At 44.6% G+C, this 18545-nt stretch overlaps 1 protein-coding gene across 2 annotated transcripts in view; it reads left to right on the top strand.

Moving 5' to 3' along the window:
- Positions 1-18545, top strand: part of USP13 (ubiquitin specific peptidase 13) — a 130974-nt gene that overhangs the window by 28547 nt on the left and 83882 nt on the right. For both annotated transcript variants that reach the window (XM_045295104.1, XM_004708606.2), the window contains exons 3-4: positions 10087-10147; positions 15174-15295. In XM_045295104.1, coding sequence (XP_045151039.1) covers positions 10087-10147; positions 15174-15295 — 183 coding nt within the window. The remainder of the gene's footprint in view (positions 1-10086; positions 10148-15173; positions 15296-18545) is intronic.

The raw sequence follows: 18545 nt of genomic DNA, 5'->3' as shown, positions 1-18545 counted from the left end.
CCTGATTAGCTCGTCTCCTTCCCCAAACCCCTCAGCAGGGTGGGGGGGGTGGTGGTTCAGTAAGGCACCTAATTTTACCACAAAAACTGCATTAAAAATGTGTTGAAAACTCAGCTTATACCTGAGTATATCCGATACTTGTGTTTTATTGACTATGCCAAGGCATTCAAGTGTGTGGGTCATAACAAACTATGGATAGCATTGAGCAGAATGGGAATTTCAGAGCACTTCATTGAGCTCACGTGGAACCTGTACATAGATCAAGAGGTAGTCATTTGAACGGAACAGGGAATACTACTTGGCTTAAAATCAGGGAAGGTGTATGATTGGTTGTATCCTTTCATGATAATTATTCAATCTGTATCCTGAGCAAATAGTCCAAGGACTTGGACTACATGAAGAGGAACCAAGCCTAAACCCAAACTCACTGCCATCAAGTTGATGCCGACTCACAGCGATGCTATAAGACAGGGTAGACCTGCCTCCGTGAGTTTCCAAGACTAACTCTGTACAGCAGTAGAAAGCCCCATGTTTCTCCCAAGGAGTGGCTGGTGGTTTCTAACTGCTGACTTTGCTGTTAGCAGCTCAACTCGTAACCACTATTCCACCAGGGCTCCTTCTATGAAGAAGGATGGAGCATCACACTTGGAAGAAAGCTTATTAACAACCTGTGATATGCAAATGACATAACCTTACTTGCCGAAAGTGAGGAGGATCGAAGCATATGCTGATAAGGATCAAGGATTGCAGCTTTCAGGATGGATTACAATTCAATGTAAACAAGACCCAAATCCTCACACCTGGACCACTATGTAACATGATAAATGGAGAAAAGATTGAAGTTCTTAGGGATTTCATCTTGTTGGATCTACAATTGATGCCCATTGAAAAATAGCATTTGAGAAATTAAAGTCTTGCATTTGGGTAAATCTGCTGCACGAGACCTCTTTATTAAAGTGTTGAAGGCAAGCATATCCCTTTGAGGACTGAGGTGTCCCTGACCCAAGGTAAGGCATTCTCAATGGCGTCATATCCACGTGAAAGTTGGACATTGAATGAGGAAGACTGATGTATTTGAATTTTGGTGCTGGCAAAGAATATCGAAAGTCTCATGGACTGCCAGAAAACCGAATCTGCCTTGGAAGAGTGGCAACAAGGATGGTGAGACTTTGTGTCATGTACTTTGGACATGCTGCTGAGAAAGACCAGTCCCCGGAGAGGGACATGCTTGTTAAAGTGGAAGGACAGAGAAAAAGAGGAAGACCCTTGGTGAGAAGACAGATTGATACAGTAGTTTCAACAATGGGCTTACGCATTAACAGTATTTATGAGGATGGAGCGGGACGGGGCAGTGTTTTGCCCTTTTGTGCTAATAGTCACAATGAATCGGGACCCACTTGACAGCACTTAACAACAACAATAACAACAACAAAAACAGCAACAAAAATGACAGTATGTCCTTAGCACCTAACAGTGTGTGGCACACAGTAGGTTTCTTAGATGAACCTGGTGGTGCACCCAGTAAGCGTTCAGTGGCCAACTGAAAGATTGACACAGCCTTTCCCTTGGTTTTGCAGGAGAATAGACTCAGCAATTTATTTCTACACAGATTGTAGCCGAGGCTATTCCGGGGAGCAGTTCTACTTGTCCCAAAATATAGGATCCCCAAACTATCGGGTCACTATGATTCAGAATAGACTTGATGGCGCTTAACAATAACAACATACGTAATCTAATTATCCAGGTATTTTTATTGGCTCTTGATATTTTATAATTTTCTTTTTTTTTTGATATTTTATAATTTTCTATAGAGGTACACGTATGCCATTAGAATTTCTCCCCTCAAAGAATCTTAAAATTGTTGTTACTATTATTACTGATATATTTTACATATTAATTTTCACATAGCTTTAATTGGCTATTAATGGAGTTGGGGGATACTATTAATTTTCATATTTTGATTTTTATGTTGAGCAACACCGTTCAACTGTAATTTTCATACTAATATTTTAGGAGAGTATCTGGGATCTTTGAGACAGACAGGGCTGATTTGAGCTTCATATAATCTCCCTACTTCCCTGAGCCTGCCTAATATATATTCGTCATTTATGTTCCTAATAAAGTGGAGATCTCTAAAGGAGATGGAGACAAGGTGAAAGAAGCATGGGGGAGCCAGACAAGCCATAAACATAATGAATAGCTAGTAAATATTTTAACGTTGGCCTGATATGTGGTCTGCCTTCACTACTTCTGTAGGTGATACAAAGAATCCTGGTGGTGCTGTCAGGTAAGCATTGCACTACTAGCTGCAAGGTTGGTGGCTCAAACCCCCCAGCCACTTCATGGGACATAGATGAGGCTATTTGCTTATATAAAGATTTTTAGCCGCTGGTGAACCAGAATGTCAGCAGTTTGAAAACACTAGCCACTCCATGGACGAAAGATTGGGCTTTCTAGTCCCATGAAGAGTCAGTCTCAGAAATCCACACGGGCAGTTCTACCTTGTCCTGTACGGTTGCGATGAGTTGGCATCGGCTCGATGGCAGTGGGTTGAGTACCTTGTCATTTGGTAAGAGTTACAAAGGTAGAAGAACCAAAACAAGTAATTTCATTTCACGGCAATGGGTACCCGAGTACTTCATTTAGTCCTCAAATAGATAGTCCATACACAACAGGGATAATATGTTGCAAAATGGCTCTCCAGTAGTGATGTTCTTGGTTGAAATTGAATTGTATGATCTGTGAATTATGCGCCAATAAAATGATTGGGGAAAAGGAAAAAGATTTACAGCCTCAGAAAGCCTAGATAGTGTCACTATGAGTCAGAATCAACTTGATGGCAGTAAGTTGAATTCTTACAAAGTTCAGTTTGTCTTATGTCTTAAATTAGCGACATTTTAGGAAGGTGGGACTCAGGACTGAAGTACTTTTCTCGGGGTCCCAACACTAGAGGCAAAACTGTATCATGGTAGTTAACTTGTACTTTCAGCTCTGCCTCTTCAACTTTAAGCTAACCCTTTCACTCTCTGACCACAAGGCTCTCTTGTTTTGGCTCTTTCACGTCTTGATTCCTATTTCTGCCTGTTCTTCTACCTCATCCAAGCCTCTAGCCTTTGTCATGCCCAGTGTGCCATGTACACCCTATCAGGAAACACTTTTTCAACAAGGCCTTCAGTTAACCAGATCCTCTTGTCTTGCCTTTGTGATTATCCTGCAGAACACCAACCAGTCTGCCCAGCGACATCGTCTCTGCTTCCCTACATGCACGACTCGAAACCCTGATGATATACCTTATGGTTTGGGGCCATGCCATCTTCCAGGCCGTTTGCCTTCTGCACCTTCTTGTGCTTTTCCCACGGCCCCGAATGATGACTGCAAATGTCGGAGGCCAGTGTATCTATTTTGACTTGTATTTCACAGAGAAAATGGGAGCCCGGAACAGGAATTCACTGCACTTCTTTCTTGCCTCCTGGATGTCCATCTGTGTCTAGGTCCTCATTTACCCCTCCCACCTCACCAGAAAGCTGGGCGCCGTCTCCTCGTCGTCCTGTTTCTTTCTCCTCTCGTGGGAAACTGGCACCTTCATGAACTGCTGCTGTTTGTTAACTGCTGCTCATCAGCTCTCACCTGATGGTGACTTCCTGCGCGGCAGAAATAAGGGCGCCCGTCCCCATGGTCATTGTAGATTGGATGGTTGTGTTACTGGCTGAGTTTTGGAAGTCGGTCTTTCTTTTTCATTAAATCGGTCCCGTCTTATGTTGCTAAAGCTATTCCCTCCTCTGGCTTTTTCTCGCCCGCCTTAAGAAAGAACACGCCTCAACCCTGCCCTAGAATTTGCATCATGCCCGTTAATTAAAGCTTCGGGATAACAGTTTGTATTCTCATTGTTTCTACTATGCTTTCCTCTGTGGTTCAGCGTCACAGGCTGATGCATCTGCCTGCTAAGCCGCTAAGCTGTCAAGGATGTCAGGGGATACGCATTGTGGCTATGGCTTAGCCCGGAGTTTACTTGACTTTCTGGGTATTTAAAGTAGCTTTCCTTTCGGAACCTTCCCTCCCTTCGTCACTTCGGCACCATTCTTTCTTCGTCTTAAAAATTAACTTTATTGAGCTATAATTACCACACCATACAATTCAGTAGTTCCGTCATATTAAAAGGGGCCCCCCCAGTCTTTCTTGACTTTTCTCTTAGCCTTCACACTGCTCCTTCTCAATTTCCTTCACTAACCCCCATTTCTCCATATAGTCTGCTAAAGATTGGCCTTTCCTAGTATGCGTGATAATTGACCATTATCACTTCTTTCTTCCAAAGCTGCTTTTTCTCATCCATATTTGTTTACACCTCTGTATCTAAGCGCATTACCTCCAAATCCATCTCTCTCCAGCACTAAGATCTGGCCATCCAATGAGAACGTCTCTTAAGTACTTCCAGCTAAAAGTGCCCAGAATGAACTAATTTCCCTTTTTCTCAAAACTGTTTTCATGTTAGATTCTAGAGGCCGATCCATCTTTTAGACTTCCCTTTACTTCCACGCCTGCTTGCTGACCAAGTCCCATCCCCTTGGAGTTCCAAATGGCTCAGAAATTCATCCTGTCTTCTCCATTGATATTGTTCTTGTCTGAGTGCTCACTATCGCCTGAAAAACTAGTGCTGTAGCTTTGTGACTAATCCCCCTTCATTTCAACTTACCACCTCTGATCCCAGTCTGCACCCAGGGTGATCTTTCCTGATGTGTCTATCCGTGGGGCACACTGACACGAACATCTCTGTCATCCTTTTGTGTCAGGGTGAAGTTCAAACTCTGTTACTTTTACGCTATCAGCTTAATGCTTCAGTTACAGAAAACCAGTTTTCTTTCCTGGAACCCACCATGATCTTGTGCCTTTGCACATGCTGTTTTCTCTGTCTGGGATGCCCTGCTTCCTCCCCCAATCTTCTCTTGTTTGTTGAACTGATACATATTTCTACATTTTGTATTTCATCTCTTTTTGCATGCCCCTGGTGGTCAGGGATATCCAGTCAGCCAACAGGCCACAGGCTCATCCCTTCAACACATGTTTACTGGTACCTGCAATATGCCAGGACTGTTACTCCTTTTAATAGGCAAGCTTGCTTTCCTCTTGTGCAAGGGCAGAGATCATTTCCTCCTTATGACATGATCGTGCCTTTTTTGACCCTCTTTGACAACTCGACAAAAGATACTGTGCTGGCTGTTCACACGTCTATTTCCCCCTCTGTTGGTGAGCTCCTTGAGAGATGGGAGGTGTCCTTGGCCATTCTGCACTAAGCTTTGGCACAGGGCCCAGCCGTGCCCACAGTCTAGTCTGGTGACCGAGGAAGTCCACTGTAGCAAACTGTTGATTTCTAGGGTTCAGGTGATGTGGGAGCAGAGCTGATGGTCCTTGGAAGCGAGATCTAGGGGAGTTGGCCACCCCGAGAATAAGGGGAGTTGGCCCAAGTGTACGGTGGGATGCCACCACCAGAGAGAAGCTGATTTTAGAGCCAGGCATCAAGTAGCCATTCTTTCTTTCTCTCTTTACTTTCTTGCAGTTGTGGAAGAGGCAGTGAGATTGGAACAATTAAACGAACACCATAAACGTTCTTAAAGGGATTTTGAGTGGGCTTGTACAATGGTACAACCACTTTTGAAAAGAATTTGGTGTTTCCCTAAAAACTTGTGAACTCACTGTGATCCAGCCGTCCCAGTCACTGCCATTGGGTAGATTCTGGCTCCTTGCAACCTGCAGTGCAGCGTGGAGCTGCCTCTGTAGGAAAACCTCATCTGTCGCCTGTGGAACGGCTGCTGGGTTCAAATACAGTGAACCCTCGCCACTTTGCGCTTCAACTTCCGCGGCTTCACTCTTTCGCGGTTTTTGCGTAACAGCGCATGCTCTGTCATTACTGCCACTGATTGGCTCATACTGTACACGCTTCTGTCTGCATCGCTACGTATCAGAGCTACGTATCAGATGCATTTTTGCTTTTGTACAGTGTACTGTAGTTGTTTGCGATTTTTAAGAAATTTTATCTAAGCCCTATGATGGCTCCTAAACGAGCTGCTTCTTCTAAGCCTTCTGACAATAAAAATAAGCGCCAGAGGAAGATGCTCACTATCCAGGAAAAGGTAAAACTTTTGGATATAAGGAATCCTACTTTGCGGAATTTCATTTATCACGGTAGGGTCTAGAACCGATTAACCGCGATAAACGAGGGTTCACTGTATCTGACCTTGTGGTTTGCACGCAGCCCAGTATGCCAACCCATTGCCCTGCCAGAACCTCTTGTAATCTCACTAATAGGTATATATTCTTTAAGAGCCAGGATGCAAATAGATTAATGCACACCCGTCTTCAATGCAGCACTATTCACAATTATAAAAAGATAGAAACAATTTAATTGCCCACTGGTGGATGAACGTACGACCAGCTGTGGTACACACACACAGTGGGATGCTACATAGAATTAAAGTATAACGATGAATCTGCAAAGCACTTCATGATGTAGATAGACCTGGAGGATATTGTGCCGAGTGAAATTTATCTACAATAGAAGAACAAATAACGTAAGAGGCCACTTGTTATAAAAAGCAAAGAAAAAGTTTATATACAGAAGGAAATATGACTTGATGGTTACCAGGCCCTGAAGGGGGAGGGAATGGACAGCATTAACTAGATACTACACATTTAGTAGCTTGAGTGAAAGGAAAGGAAATACACAATTAGGGAGAGGCAAGTACAACATGAGCAACACTACAGAAGACACTGGGAGGAGTTACGGGCAACAGAGGTAAATACTGAATATACTCGATTATAAGCTGACCTGAATATCAGCCAAGGCACCTAATGTTACCACAAAAACTGCATAAAAATGTGCTGAGAAACTCGGAGTATACTTGAGTATTTAGTACTTCATGGCAGTGAGTGAGATGGCTGGATCAGACGGCATTTCCAACTTTTTAAGGAGACGCCACACACCATCCTGTGATAACAGCAGCACTAACAATATCGGCAAGCTGAACAGATGTGGGAAAGAGAATGGGGCCATACCCCCTAGCATGCATATTTGACAGAAGATACTTCTACATATGTAATTACATGTGCTGCAAATGTAACCGTGAGTATAGTAAATCATATAGGGGAAAAAGTCATGCCCCCCTTCTTGGACATAACTAAACACCTTGAGGGAATGAATCACTGGACCTGGGGACTCAGGGCCATGGTCTTGGGGGACATAAAGGTCAATTGGCATACCACAGTCCACACATACAATGTCCCCCATCCCATTTTGGTGAGTCGCCATTGAAAAGCATATGAGCAGCCCCTAAAGTGCAATCCTGTACAACACGAGGAGTATACTCAATTGCACTAAATGATACATGTAGAAGTTGCTGAATTGGAGAATGGTGTGTTGGGTATATATTTGCCACAATTAAAAAGAATAATTACATGAATAACAGTGAGTCCAAGGAAGAAGAACATGTTATAAACTTGATCGTGGCAAGGATTACACAGCTCTTGATGTGATTGAATTATTGAATTTCATGACATGTGGATGAAGTGCCAATAAAACTTTACAAAAATCCCGTGTAACTGTTGGTCTCTCCTTATCCGGAGCAAAGAAGAATGAAGAGAACCAGTGCTGCCTACAACTAGTTAGTCTGCGGGACTAATGGGTCACATGAACTTCAGACTCCATGACCCTGAGACCAGAAGAATTCGATGGTACCTGTCTACCACTACTAACCCAGCACCACATTAGAAAGTCCCGAATGGAGTGGGAGAAAATATGGCACAAAATGCAAATGTTATGAAAAAGACCAGACGTAACTGGTTTTGTAGAGACTTGCGAAACACTGGGGACTGCGCCCCTTACACAGTCTTCAGATCTGGATATGAGCTCTCCCCCAGGGCTCAGTATTAAGCAAGCAACCGGCAGGTATAGAAGACCTGGACAGGAACATGAATGAGGTGCACACGCCTGAGCATGATCAGCCATTGGCCACCAAAAGCTCAACTTTTCTCCAAGAGCAAAGTTCAGAAGGGTTAGGAAAGGAGGATGCCTGGATCAAGGAAACACAGGGAGGAAGTGGGGAAAGTGCTGCTACATTACAGAGATTGCGATCAATGACATGAAACAACGTGTGTGTGACTTGTTAAATGGAAACTCGATTAGCTCTGCAAACCTTCAGCCAATTCATACTAAAAGGTACAAAGAGACAGATTTCAGGTGATCTCCAGGGTTATTAAGTGCAGATTGTTAAATTGGCCTTTGGTATAGGTTTTATTTCAGCCATTTTTGGTGCAGACTCATGGGAGGGAGAAGCCTACGAAGGAGAGAGCTTAAGAGAAATGTGCATTTAGCATTCACACACACACAACCCTATTGTCATTCAGTCGATTCCACCTCATGGCTATGTGGCCACTCTGAACAGCAGAGCCGAACCGCCCTGTGAGGTTTCCCAGGCAGTCATGTCTGTGGAAGTAGACCATCACACCTCCCCTGGAGTGACTGGTGGGTTTGTAATGCTGACCTTTTGTTTAGCAACTGAGTGCTTGAACACTGTACCTCTAGGGCTCCTTTTGCACTGATGCTGCAAACCCAGACCCACTGCGGTGGCGGAGTAGTTTCCAACTCACAGCAGCCTTCTTCTTATTTTTAAAATCATTTTATTAGGGGCTCATATGACTCTTATCACAATCCATACATACATCAATTGTGTAAAGCACATTTGTACATTCATTGCCCTCATCATTCTCAAAACATTTCCTCTCCACTTAAGCCCCCAGCATCAGGTCCTCATTTTTTCCCCTCCCTTCTCACTCCCCCCTCCCTCATGAGCCCTTGATATATATAAATTATTATTTTGTCATATCTTGCCCTGTCTGACGTCTCCCTTCACCCACTTTTCTGTTGTCCGTCCCCCAGGGAGGAGGTCATGTACAGATCCCTGTAATCTATAGCCTTTCCAAAGTATAAATCTTTAGAGGAACTGATAGCATCAACCTTTTCCTGAGGGCCGGTTGATGGGTTTGAACCAGCAACCTTTCAGTTAGCAGTTCAGTGTTTACCCTGACGGTACCACCAGGGTTCCTTTTGTGCTAAAGTGTTCTATAATGTTCACATTCCTCAGATGCCAACTCTCCACCTATGGTAGAGGCTATTAAAAATGTAGCACGAGTCAGCCTGGCAGGTCCAGCACTGACGTGAGAGAGGGCTCTGGAGACCGGCGAGCAGAAACCATAGAGAACAGCAAGGTGGACAGCAAGGACGCAGTGCTGCCCATCGCGTGTGGCTCTTTGGAAACATAAAACTGTCAGACTCACACCCCACAGTGTGTCGAAAAGTTGTTCTAATAACCGAAAATACCTAAAATATAGAAATCTGGCTTTCGACCTCTGTGGAACAGAAGTTATGATCATTATATATGCGAGCAAAATTTGTGTGTGTGCGTGTCTGAAGGGTAATGAATGACACATAATCAGTGTAACCGTGTCATGGCCACTGACTGCTGACAGGGACCCCACCCGAGCTAGAAATTTCATGAAGCTCAGGCGGGCAAACGTAGTTATCTGCTCCAAAATATTTATGAAGATTAGAGTGAAGGATAATTGACCAGAGTCTCTGTGCGTATTCAGTGACAGGTATTCAGTCTTTCGGTAATAATTGCTGAGCCCAGTGGACCAGCAGGCAGGGGAACAAGAGGCTCAGCCGCCCCAGTCTTCACCGTCTTTCCTGGAATGAAAGCTTCAAGCCAGACCTCTTGGGAGCCCATGTGGATTGGAAATTTAAGCATCTGCTTTACCTTAATCCCTGGTTTCTCATTTCCCTTTTCCCTAGAAGTCCCCAGAAGTACTTTCTGTGTTGTTGGTAAAATGATCAAGTGGAACAATAGCATTGCCCTTCACCTACCTTCATGATCAGGGTCAAGTTCCTGTTTTTCCCAGATAGGTTGAATATCTCTTCTTGGCCTTTTCTCGAAACTGGGAATCTGCGAGTACTTCCTTCCCATTCCCCACACCCCCTGCCCCATCTTAATGTTTCTTATCCCACAGACTCATTTTAACCATCTCCTCTGTCTTTTTCAGAAGGTAAGAGGGGCGTCCGGCGGAGCTCTGCCAAAACGGAGGAATTCCAAGATTTTTTTAGGTAATGTAAACAATCAGTTTCCCCTAGGCTTCCTTCCCTCTGCTCGCTTCCCTTCCTCCCTCTCTGTAGGTGTTTAATTTCGAATACCACGTTGCTTATTGCTCTACAATGTAAGGATCAAAGGTGCAAATTTAAATCAATTTCTCTGTTTACTGAGAGGGAAGGGTGTTCTTGACGCTCCTCTCTCAATTGGGTCTAAAGTTGTGAGGCCATTACCCTGAAGTGACTGGAGAGTAATTGTGATTCTGCTTTTGCTCGCTCTCTCTCTCTCCCCTTGCTGATTTTAAAACAGAGTCAGTTTAGTTTTTTGTGTTTTTTTTAGCTAAATTTATTAATTAGTCTTCAATTCATCATTTCCCTTTACCGACCGATGGATGCCCCGTCTCTGTCCCAGGATCCAATCTGGGATCCCACGGCGCCTTTAGTTGTGTTTCTAGAGTCTCCTCCAATCTGTGAAGTCAGCCTGTTTTGCCTTTAATCAGTGTGACAGTTGCAAGGGGCGCTGGTCAACTATTTTGCAGAGTGTAGCCCCACTTGGGTTTGCCTGGCATCTTATCTTGATTGTGAATTTGAGCAATCAGCGGATGGAAAAATCATTGTCTTATGAAAATTTAAATTTAAATTCACAATCCTGCACTTCATAGCGAACTGTCTTTCTAAAACACAAGCCAGTAGGGTTCTTTATGCGCTTAACATTCACGTCAAGTTTCCCACATGTTCTCCAGTCCCAGAACCTTAAGCATCACGGTCCTCTTTTCAGAGCATCCCAACACCAAAAGAAATGCCAAATGGACCCATGTTTTAGTCGTTGGGTCCAAGCCACTTATGTCCTCATAACCTCATATGAAAATCCCAGGAATTGGTCTGTTCAGGAAATCCTGTAACAATGAGACAGTTCAAATAAATTCGACTCCCTTTACACTTTCCTTCCGAAGCAGGAGCAAGAACACGCTCTGCACGTCAGGTTGTTGTTTTTCCTCCCTCCCTCTCCTGTCCACTCTGCTGAAGGGGACAGCACTGGACCAGCTAGGGGACTTCCCACAGATGTATCCAGATCAATCTGGTTGGCTGAGAGGACTCTGAGCTGGGAATTGGAACCTGTTTTATTTCGGGGTCCATTTCTCCACCGGGCTCCTTCAGAGCCTGACGAGTTACTTCTTGGGAAGATGGATGTGTGGTGCCCGCTCCATTGGGAGGGTCTTGAAGTAGCGCCGTGGCAGAGTGTTTAGTGTTTTGTTTAATTTCGAAAAAGAGCTTATTCAGGTGTTGCCATTAATAGCCCAAAGGGAAAGTCATTTCTAGGAAGAGCGTGGGGCAGCAGTCCTAGGGGTCTCTAGGGCGTGGTTACTCTGTATGACCCCCCACTGGACATTTTCAGAGCGGTGAGAGGTGACTTGGACGAGCTGGACATGTTCAGTTGTCACTTGCACGGGAGACCTCTGGTCTGCCCTTGAAATCTGAGGGTAGCTTACCTTGAGTGGACTTTTCCCAAGTTTGGGTGAACACGTTTGGGAATATCATGGTGTCCCAGTTCATCTCCTTGAATTAAAAATAAAAATAGACAAGAAATATAAAGAAGACCATGAATATTTTGGGGAGGCGGGGGGAGGAGCACAACAGTAGTTTTGCTTCTTTTAAAACCCAGTTCACTCGTCCACGAAGCGACTGTTGTGCTGATTCTGTGTGGTTGCCCTTCATGGCGGTAGTGTCCTAGCACCTTCTGTCAGCAGACGTGCACTGGGTGGCGCGTGCTAAGGATGAGGACCATGAATAAGACCCATTTCTTAGCACCAGTGCTTATAGTCTAGAAACATTTGAGTTCGAATCCTCTCCATAGTCAGATCACCCATAGAAAATTCCCACATCACATGCTGGTCTTCCAGAAACTTACATTTCAGGGTGAACAATGGAGCTTGGATAGCCAAAGGGAAGAGAAGGAATCGCCTGTTATTATTATTGTTCTTGACATGGTGGTTATGGCTACTGTTTCTTGAGGCCCTCCCTGTTATCTCCCTGGAGCTTGGTGCTGTAGTGGTTACACATTGGGCTGTGATCCACAAGGTCTGCAGTTCGAAACCACCAGCTGTTCCTTGGTAGAAAGACAGGGCTTTCTACTCCTGTAAAGAATTAGTCTTGGAAACCCACAGGGGCAATTCTACCTTATCCTATAGGGTCGCTAGGAGTTGGCGTGAACTTGATGCTGATGAATTTGGAAATTATTTTGCTATGCAGAGAAAAGATGAGGCACCCCTGATTTACAACCTCAGAAACTGGGGAGGGCTCCCCTTCTGTCTGTTGGGTGACTGTGAGTCGCTGTCAAATTTACAGCAGTGGTGTGACTTGGTTTTGATTTTTCACCTATCAGATCCTATACCCTACTTTAATCTCTTCAACAACCATGTGGGGCAAGTAGTATTAGCCACAGTTTACTTACTAGGAAAGTGAATTTGGAAAGAACTTGCTCAGGGTTACATGGCTAAATAAGTGTAGCCAACTTTTTACTTTATTTATCTAGATTTTATTTTGGGTCCGGTAAGATTTGAATTAGCATTAAGTGAGTATATGGACTGTGGGAAAGAGGCAGAAAATATTTTACATGACTCATAGATGAATACAGAAACAAAGGATTTATACTTTGGTCACTGAAAATTGTTGTATACAGAGTATTACATGTACATAAGGAAAGTTTTAGAAAGGGAAAGCTTAAAATAATAATTATTATTATTGTTACTTTTCTTAATCATTTTATTGTGATCTCTTACAGTTCCATCACATCAAGCAGTATTGTACAATTGCTGCCACAGTCAGTTTCAAAACGTTTTCTTTCTTCTTGAACTCCTTGATATCAGATCCCTTTTAGCCCCTCCCTCCCCCACTATGAAAATTTATAGTTATTCACCTACTCTTTTTGCTTGCTTAGGTTTCTGTCTGTTTCTTGTCTATGAGTGTAGTTTCTACAAAGTTGGTTTCATATTAAAAAAAAAATCCACCCACCTCTGCCATTGAGTCAGTCCCGGCTCATAAGACAGGGTAGAGGTGCCCCGTGACTTCCTGAGACTAACTGTCTCAGGGGGGTCGAAAGCCCCGTTTTTCTCTTGTGGAGCAGCTGGTGGTTTGAAGCCTGCAGATCAAAGTCCTTTGTGTAATTTTGTAATTTCAACATGAAGCATTTTCCACCTATCTACATAGTCTATCTAAATATTTAAAGAATACCTCATTGAGTTGATACGCTGTTCTCATTGAAAACTTATGATTCAATTCTTTTGTTATTATAGTTAATGGTACATTCATATTTTTTATAGCATATATGGAATTAGAATGTAGGCTTTATTTGAATTATTTCCTTTCATTAAATACCTATAGCTACTTCTTAAACGCATAGCCCATAGTTTTAGCATAACTCTTAGATTCTTTTTAAAAAGTTTTTATTCTCCTCTAGTCACCTCATTCCTATTAACAGTGTATTTTTTGGTCACCTTTTAAAAATCTTTCTAATTCTTTATTGGGTAGTTCTTTAAAAATTTTTTTCTTTTGTTTTATTAAAAATAATTCCTTAGAACCTTTTATTACAATGTTCACACTGAGTTTTAGCAACACCTCTACTTCCTTTTCCTTTAAATTCCCCTTTGATATTTGAAGAGCCATGCTGGCCTCCAAAAGATTCAGTTGGTTGGAGGCAGACAGCAAAGTACTATCAGAATGCAGACTCTCTGGCTCTCAGGCAGCTTCTCCGTCTAGGGGAATCACTCTCCGCTCCCTTCAGGTCCTCATTTGTGTGGTCGTGTGTGCCGAGTGACGGAGTACGGCTCAGTAGTTCATGGTGACCACTGTTCCAAACATGCAAACATACAAGCCCAGTCTGGGATGCTGGCATGTGTGTGGGCATCAAAGGACATACCCATGTCAACGCTGTGACAAGACATTTTCTTGACCCTTCACCAACCTAATCTTTATCAGAGATTGAATCCAGCCAAAAGATGCGGACCCCATAGACTCCATAGGTCATGGGCTAGAGGAGCTCATCTTTCTTGCTGAATTCTCCATAGCCCGAGGGTAACTTGACTACTTACATTATATGTGGCTCCTGCCTGGCTTACAGTGTAACAACTCACAGAGTCCCCTCTTCGAGAGGGACCCAGCTAGAGAGACGTGGGCAGAGGGAGACTTAAGGGCTCAGAAAGAGACTGAGAGACCGAGACACAGAGAGAGAGATTCGGGCGAGGGTCCCAGTCAGAGGAAGATTAAGACTGGGAGAGAGAGACGTGGGGAAAGAAACATGAGGGAAGAGAGACAGAGACAGGGAGAGAGTCAGAGGCAGAGATGGAGAGACACAAAAGCTGAGGGAGAGATTGAAATAGTGATTAAAAAATAATAGTAACAGATGTACGAAAGTCTTGACACAATGGATGGATGTATGGATTGTGATAAGAGTTGTACGAGCCCCGAATAAAATGATTTAAAAAATTAGAGCAATTAAAAGGCTTGCTTACAGAAAAAAAAAAAGTTCCTAACTTACTGACTACCTATTATTTACCAGGTTCCTTGTCTTAAGTTTCTCATGTACCTCACTTAAGCCGCGTGACCTAGTCTTATTTTCTTTATGCTACGGATGTGGGGAAACGAAAGTTTAGAGACTTGCCCAAAGGAACATGTTTCGGAGCCAGAATTTGAGATGGCTGTAAAATGTATCCCAATGCATTCTTGTGAAATCAAGGGCCAGATACTGGACACATCACATTAAGAGCGTGAATACCGGCATATGCAGCACCCGTGTTTGTTTCAGCGGTGGGTGTGCGGCACGACTCCGTTCTCCTAATGTCTCTCTCTCCGGAAGTCAGTGTGTCCATCACCCACCCGCGGATCCGAGACCTTGGACGCCTGGTTTGGGCCAGGCCTGCCCGAGGCGGGGGTTCCCACGCACCGCCACTCTGCTCCCCGCGGATTTCGCCTCGCCCTGGTGAGTGCCACCGCCCGCCCTCGGGATGCCCCCCTCCTCACTTCCTGTGCCTTGCTTCTGTTTTCTCAGATCTCGATACGGACGACGATTTAAACAGCGACGATTTCGAATACGAAGACGAAGCCAAACTCGTCATATTCCCCGACCACTATGAAATAGCACTGCCCAATATTGAGGAGTTGCCGGCCCTGGTCAGTGAGTGTGCGCGGCGCTAGCCAGACGCGCGTGACGGTGGCAGGTGTGCGTGCGTGTGCGGTGCTCGGGTGGCGGCCGCGTGAGACCGAGGACGAGAGGGCACGCCCACGTGCCACGTGCCTGTCACCTCTTCCCGAGGAAGAGGGTCCGGCTGTTCCTGCCGCCCTGCTGGGACGCGTGGCCTTGCTTCGCGCTGCCCCCAATCACGCAGATTTTCACGCGCATGCGCGGGCTGCAAAGGGGCTGTGTCCCGACCCAGGGGGACCGCTGCGCTCTCATCGTCTACACGGTGGCCTTTCGGGTACAGATTTCCTTTGGGAACCTGAAAGAGTGCTCCTGCCGAAACAGCAGCAACATCAGGAAAGGAGGAAATCTGACACATGACTGTGCTGCCGGTGGCGTTACATGTTGCTAAGCGGTCCGTTTGTCTCCTGCCCAGAGTCTCTTCCTTTCTCATCCATTTGTATGGAGGGACCTTAACCTTCTGAGTAGTTTGAAGTTGCCAAGAAGCCAACTTCTGCTCCTGGCGGATTCTCACCCCTGACAGCGTGGAAGAGTGCTCACCCCTGATCAGGGAGACCTGGGCTGGGTTTCTGGCCAAGGCACCCTGGGCTCTGCCCCCGCCATCCCTCCCTGGAGGTTGTGTGTTGCTGTGATGTCCAACAGGCTTCCGCAGAGCTTCCAGGACCAAGATGGAACCGGAAGGAAGACCTGACCGGCTACTTCCCGCAAAACCAGCCAATGAAAACTCAAGGGAGTAGCCTGGTCAGATCTGCCACCCATCACAGGATGATGTAGGAGTGGGCAGCACTTATGCACGGTGTTCTGAGTCAGGGGCTGATTCAGTGGCCACTAGCAACACTCCGGGGGCCCTGACTCTTTCCCAGCACTCCCCATTTCCCATATGACCTCCCCCCTCCATCCTTTCCTCCTTGCCTTTCTCCACTCTCCAACTTCTCAGAGCCTGGCTGCAGCTGGCAGTGGAGCCGGGGCAGTTGAATTTAGAGATCCCAGTTCATTTGTTTCTCTTCAAACTCTGCTAGCTTTTCACCCAGCTGTGTAGGTAGGTGCCAGAGTCTTCTGGACGCGGTGTGGCAGTGAATCTGTGGACCCCGGCTCGCTCGCCCTGCCAAGTGAGCATGTTTGTACCTGGGGTTCCCACGCTATTAGGGACTAGGTTACCACTCTTCTAGATTTTTTTTTGCTTCTGAATGGCTTCACAACTAAATATAAGACCCTAAAAACAAAAAACCAAACCAAACAAAAAATAGATCCTCTGTTACAGCTCTTTCTTGTAATCATTATGTTCAACACGTCTCTTTCTGTTCTAAGTGCCCCGTGCTGAGTGAAGCATGCAGAGTTCGATGAGCTCTGCTTTCCCCAGCTCTTGGGTTAAATTACGTGGAGGTTACAAGAAATAGAATCTATTAGTGGGCAAAATGGTCTTTCCTCGTTCCATGACCAGAAATCATATACTCAAGCACATAGCTCCACTATAGCAAGTTCTTACTGCCCTTGTTTAATATGACTCTTTTTCCTGCTGGAAGAAGCAAAGCAACATATAATAAGTGTGATAGGAAATGAGTTGTTTCTCATTCACACATTGAGAAAAAACTGTGTGGAAAAGCTCACGAAAAACCTTTCGACACAATTATCTGTCCTGACCCGCAGGAATGTCAACCCTGGAGGAGGGAGTGGGAATTGAGGGGAACAAGAGACACGAGAAATGGAGATAAGACAGTATTCTGATCAAGTCTCGTTTATTGAGTGAAAGGTTGCAGCCTATATAGGCCAGGGGAAGGGAAACACCCGTCGCACATGTAAATTAGGCCACTTTGGTAATAGACCAATCAAGGAGTCCGGGGGAGCGCGCCCTCAGTAACGGTTTACAGTCTTCAACCAGGTACGCGAAGTCACGTCATTTTATGCAAATCAGGTGCAGGCACTAGATATGTAAATAGGGTGAAGACAATCTCCTACCCAATCAAGGGGAAGCAGGATATAGGTGCTTTATCTAAAAAACGTCACACCAAGTATGGAAACCCCCTTATCTGTTTCTAGGCAGACTTGAAGGCTAAACTCAGCCCATCCCAAGGACAGGCTATTCAGAGGGGAGATAACATAATCACAAAACTATGTCACGTAGGCGGGAATGGAAAAGTACTGCAAGCTCTGACAAAATATAGTGAAGATTGAGCCGAATGGCCCCGGACAATTATCCCTCTATTCAGAGTATAATTTGAAGTATGACTATTCCTGTTTGAAGAGGAGATGTCATAGGAAACTGTATTCCATAACTTTGCATACAGTAGCATGAAGTCTGAAATTGATGTCTTACTGCTGTTAATACAGAGTGTTGTGAAATGAAGAGAATATTCCAGGACAGACAAACCCCTCAGGAAAAGGAGAGGGAGTAGTGATCCCATGAGGTTAGGGGGAAGGTAGGGGAGAAGGGGGAGAAACGGGGAACCCTCTACAATGATTGATGTATAACCCACCCCCCAGGGGACGAACAACAGAAATGTGGGTGAAGGGAGACAAGATATGAAAATAATAATAATTTATCAGGGATTCAGGAGGGTAGAAGGGTGGCTGAGAGAGGGAAAAATGAGCTAATATCAAGGGCTCAAGCAGAAAGAAAATGATGGTAACATATGTACAAATGAGTTTGATACAATTGATGTATGGATTGTGATAAGAGCTGTAAGAGCCCCCAATAAAATGATTTATTAATAAAAAATTAAGAGAATGTTTTTAAAAAAAATAATTTTATTGGGGGCTCATACAACTCTTGTCACAATCCATATGTCCATCCATTGTGTCCAGCACATTTGTACATTTGTTGCCATCATTTTCAAAACATTTTCTTTCTACTTGAGCCCTTGGTATCAGCTTCTCATATTTTCCCCTCTCTCCCTCATGAACCCTTGATTATTTATAAATTATTATTTTTCCATGTCTCCCTTCACCCACTTTTCTGTTGTCTGTCCCCCTGGGAGGGGCTTATATGTTGATCATTGTGATCGGTTTCCCTCCCCCCCCCATCTTCCCCTTCCTCTTCCCTTCCTGGTATGGCTACTCTTAATATTGGTCCTGAGGGGTTTATCTGTCCTGGATTCCCTGTGTTTCCAGTTCTTATCTGTACCCATGTACATGCTCTGGTCTAGCCAGATTTGTAAGGTAGAATTGGGATCATGAAAGTGGGGGGTGGAGGGGGACGGACATTAAAGAACTAGAGAAAAATTG

Source organism: Echinops telfairi, unplaced genomic scaffold, assembly GCF_000313985.2.
Source record: "Echinops telfairi isolate 266 unplaced genomic scaffold, ASM31398v2 ScPeMD7_4225;HRSCAF=4972, whole genome shotgun sequence".
NCBI classification, from domain to species: domain Eukaryota; kingdom Metazoa; phylum Chordata; class Mammalia; order Afrosoricida; family Tenrecidae; genus Echinops; species Echinops telfairi.
The sequence above is the reverse complement of the archived record's forward strand: the minus strand, read 5'-3'. Positions and strand labels throughout refer to the sequence as shown.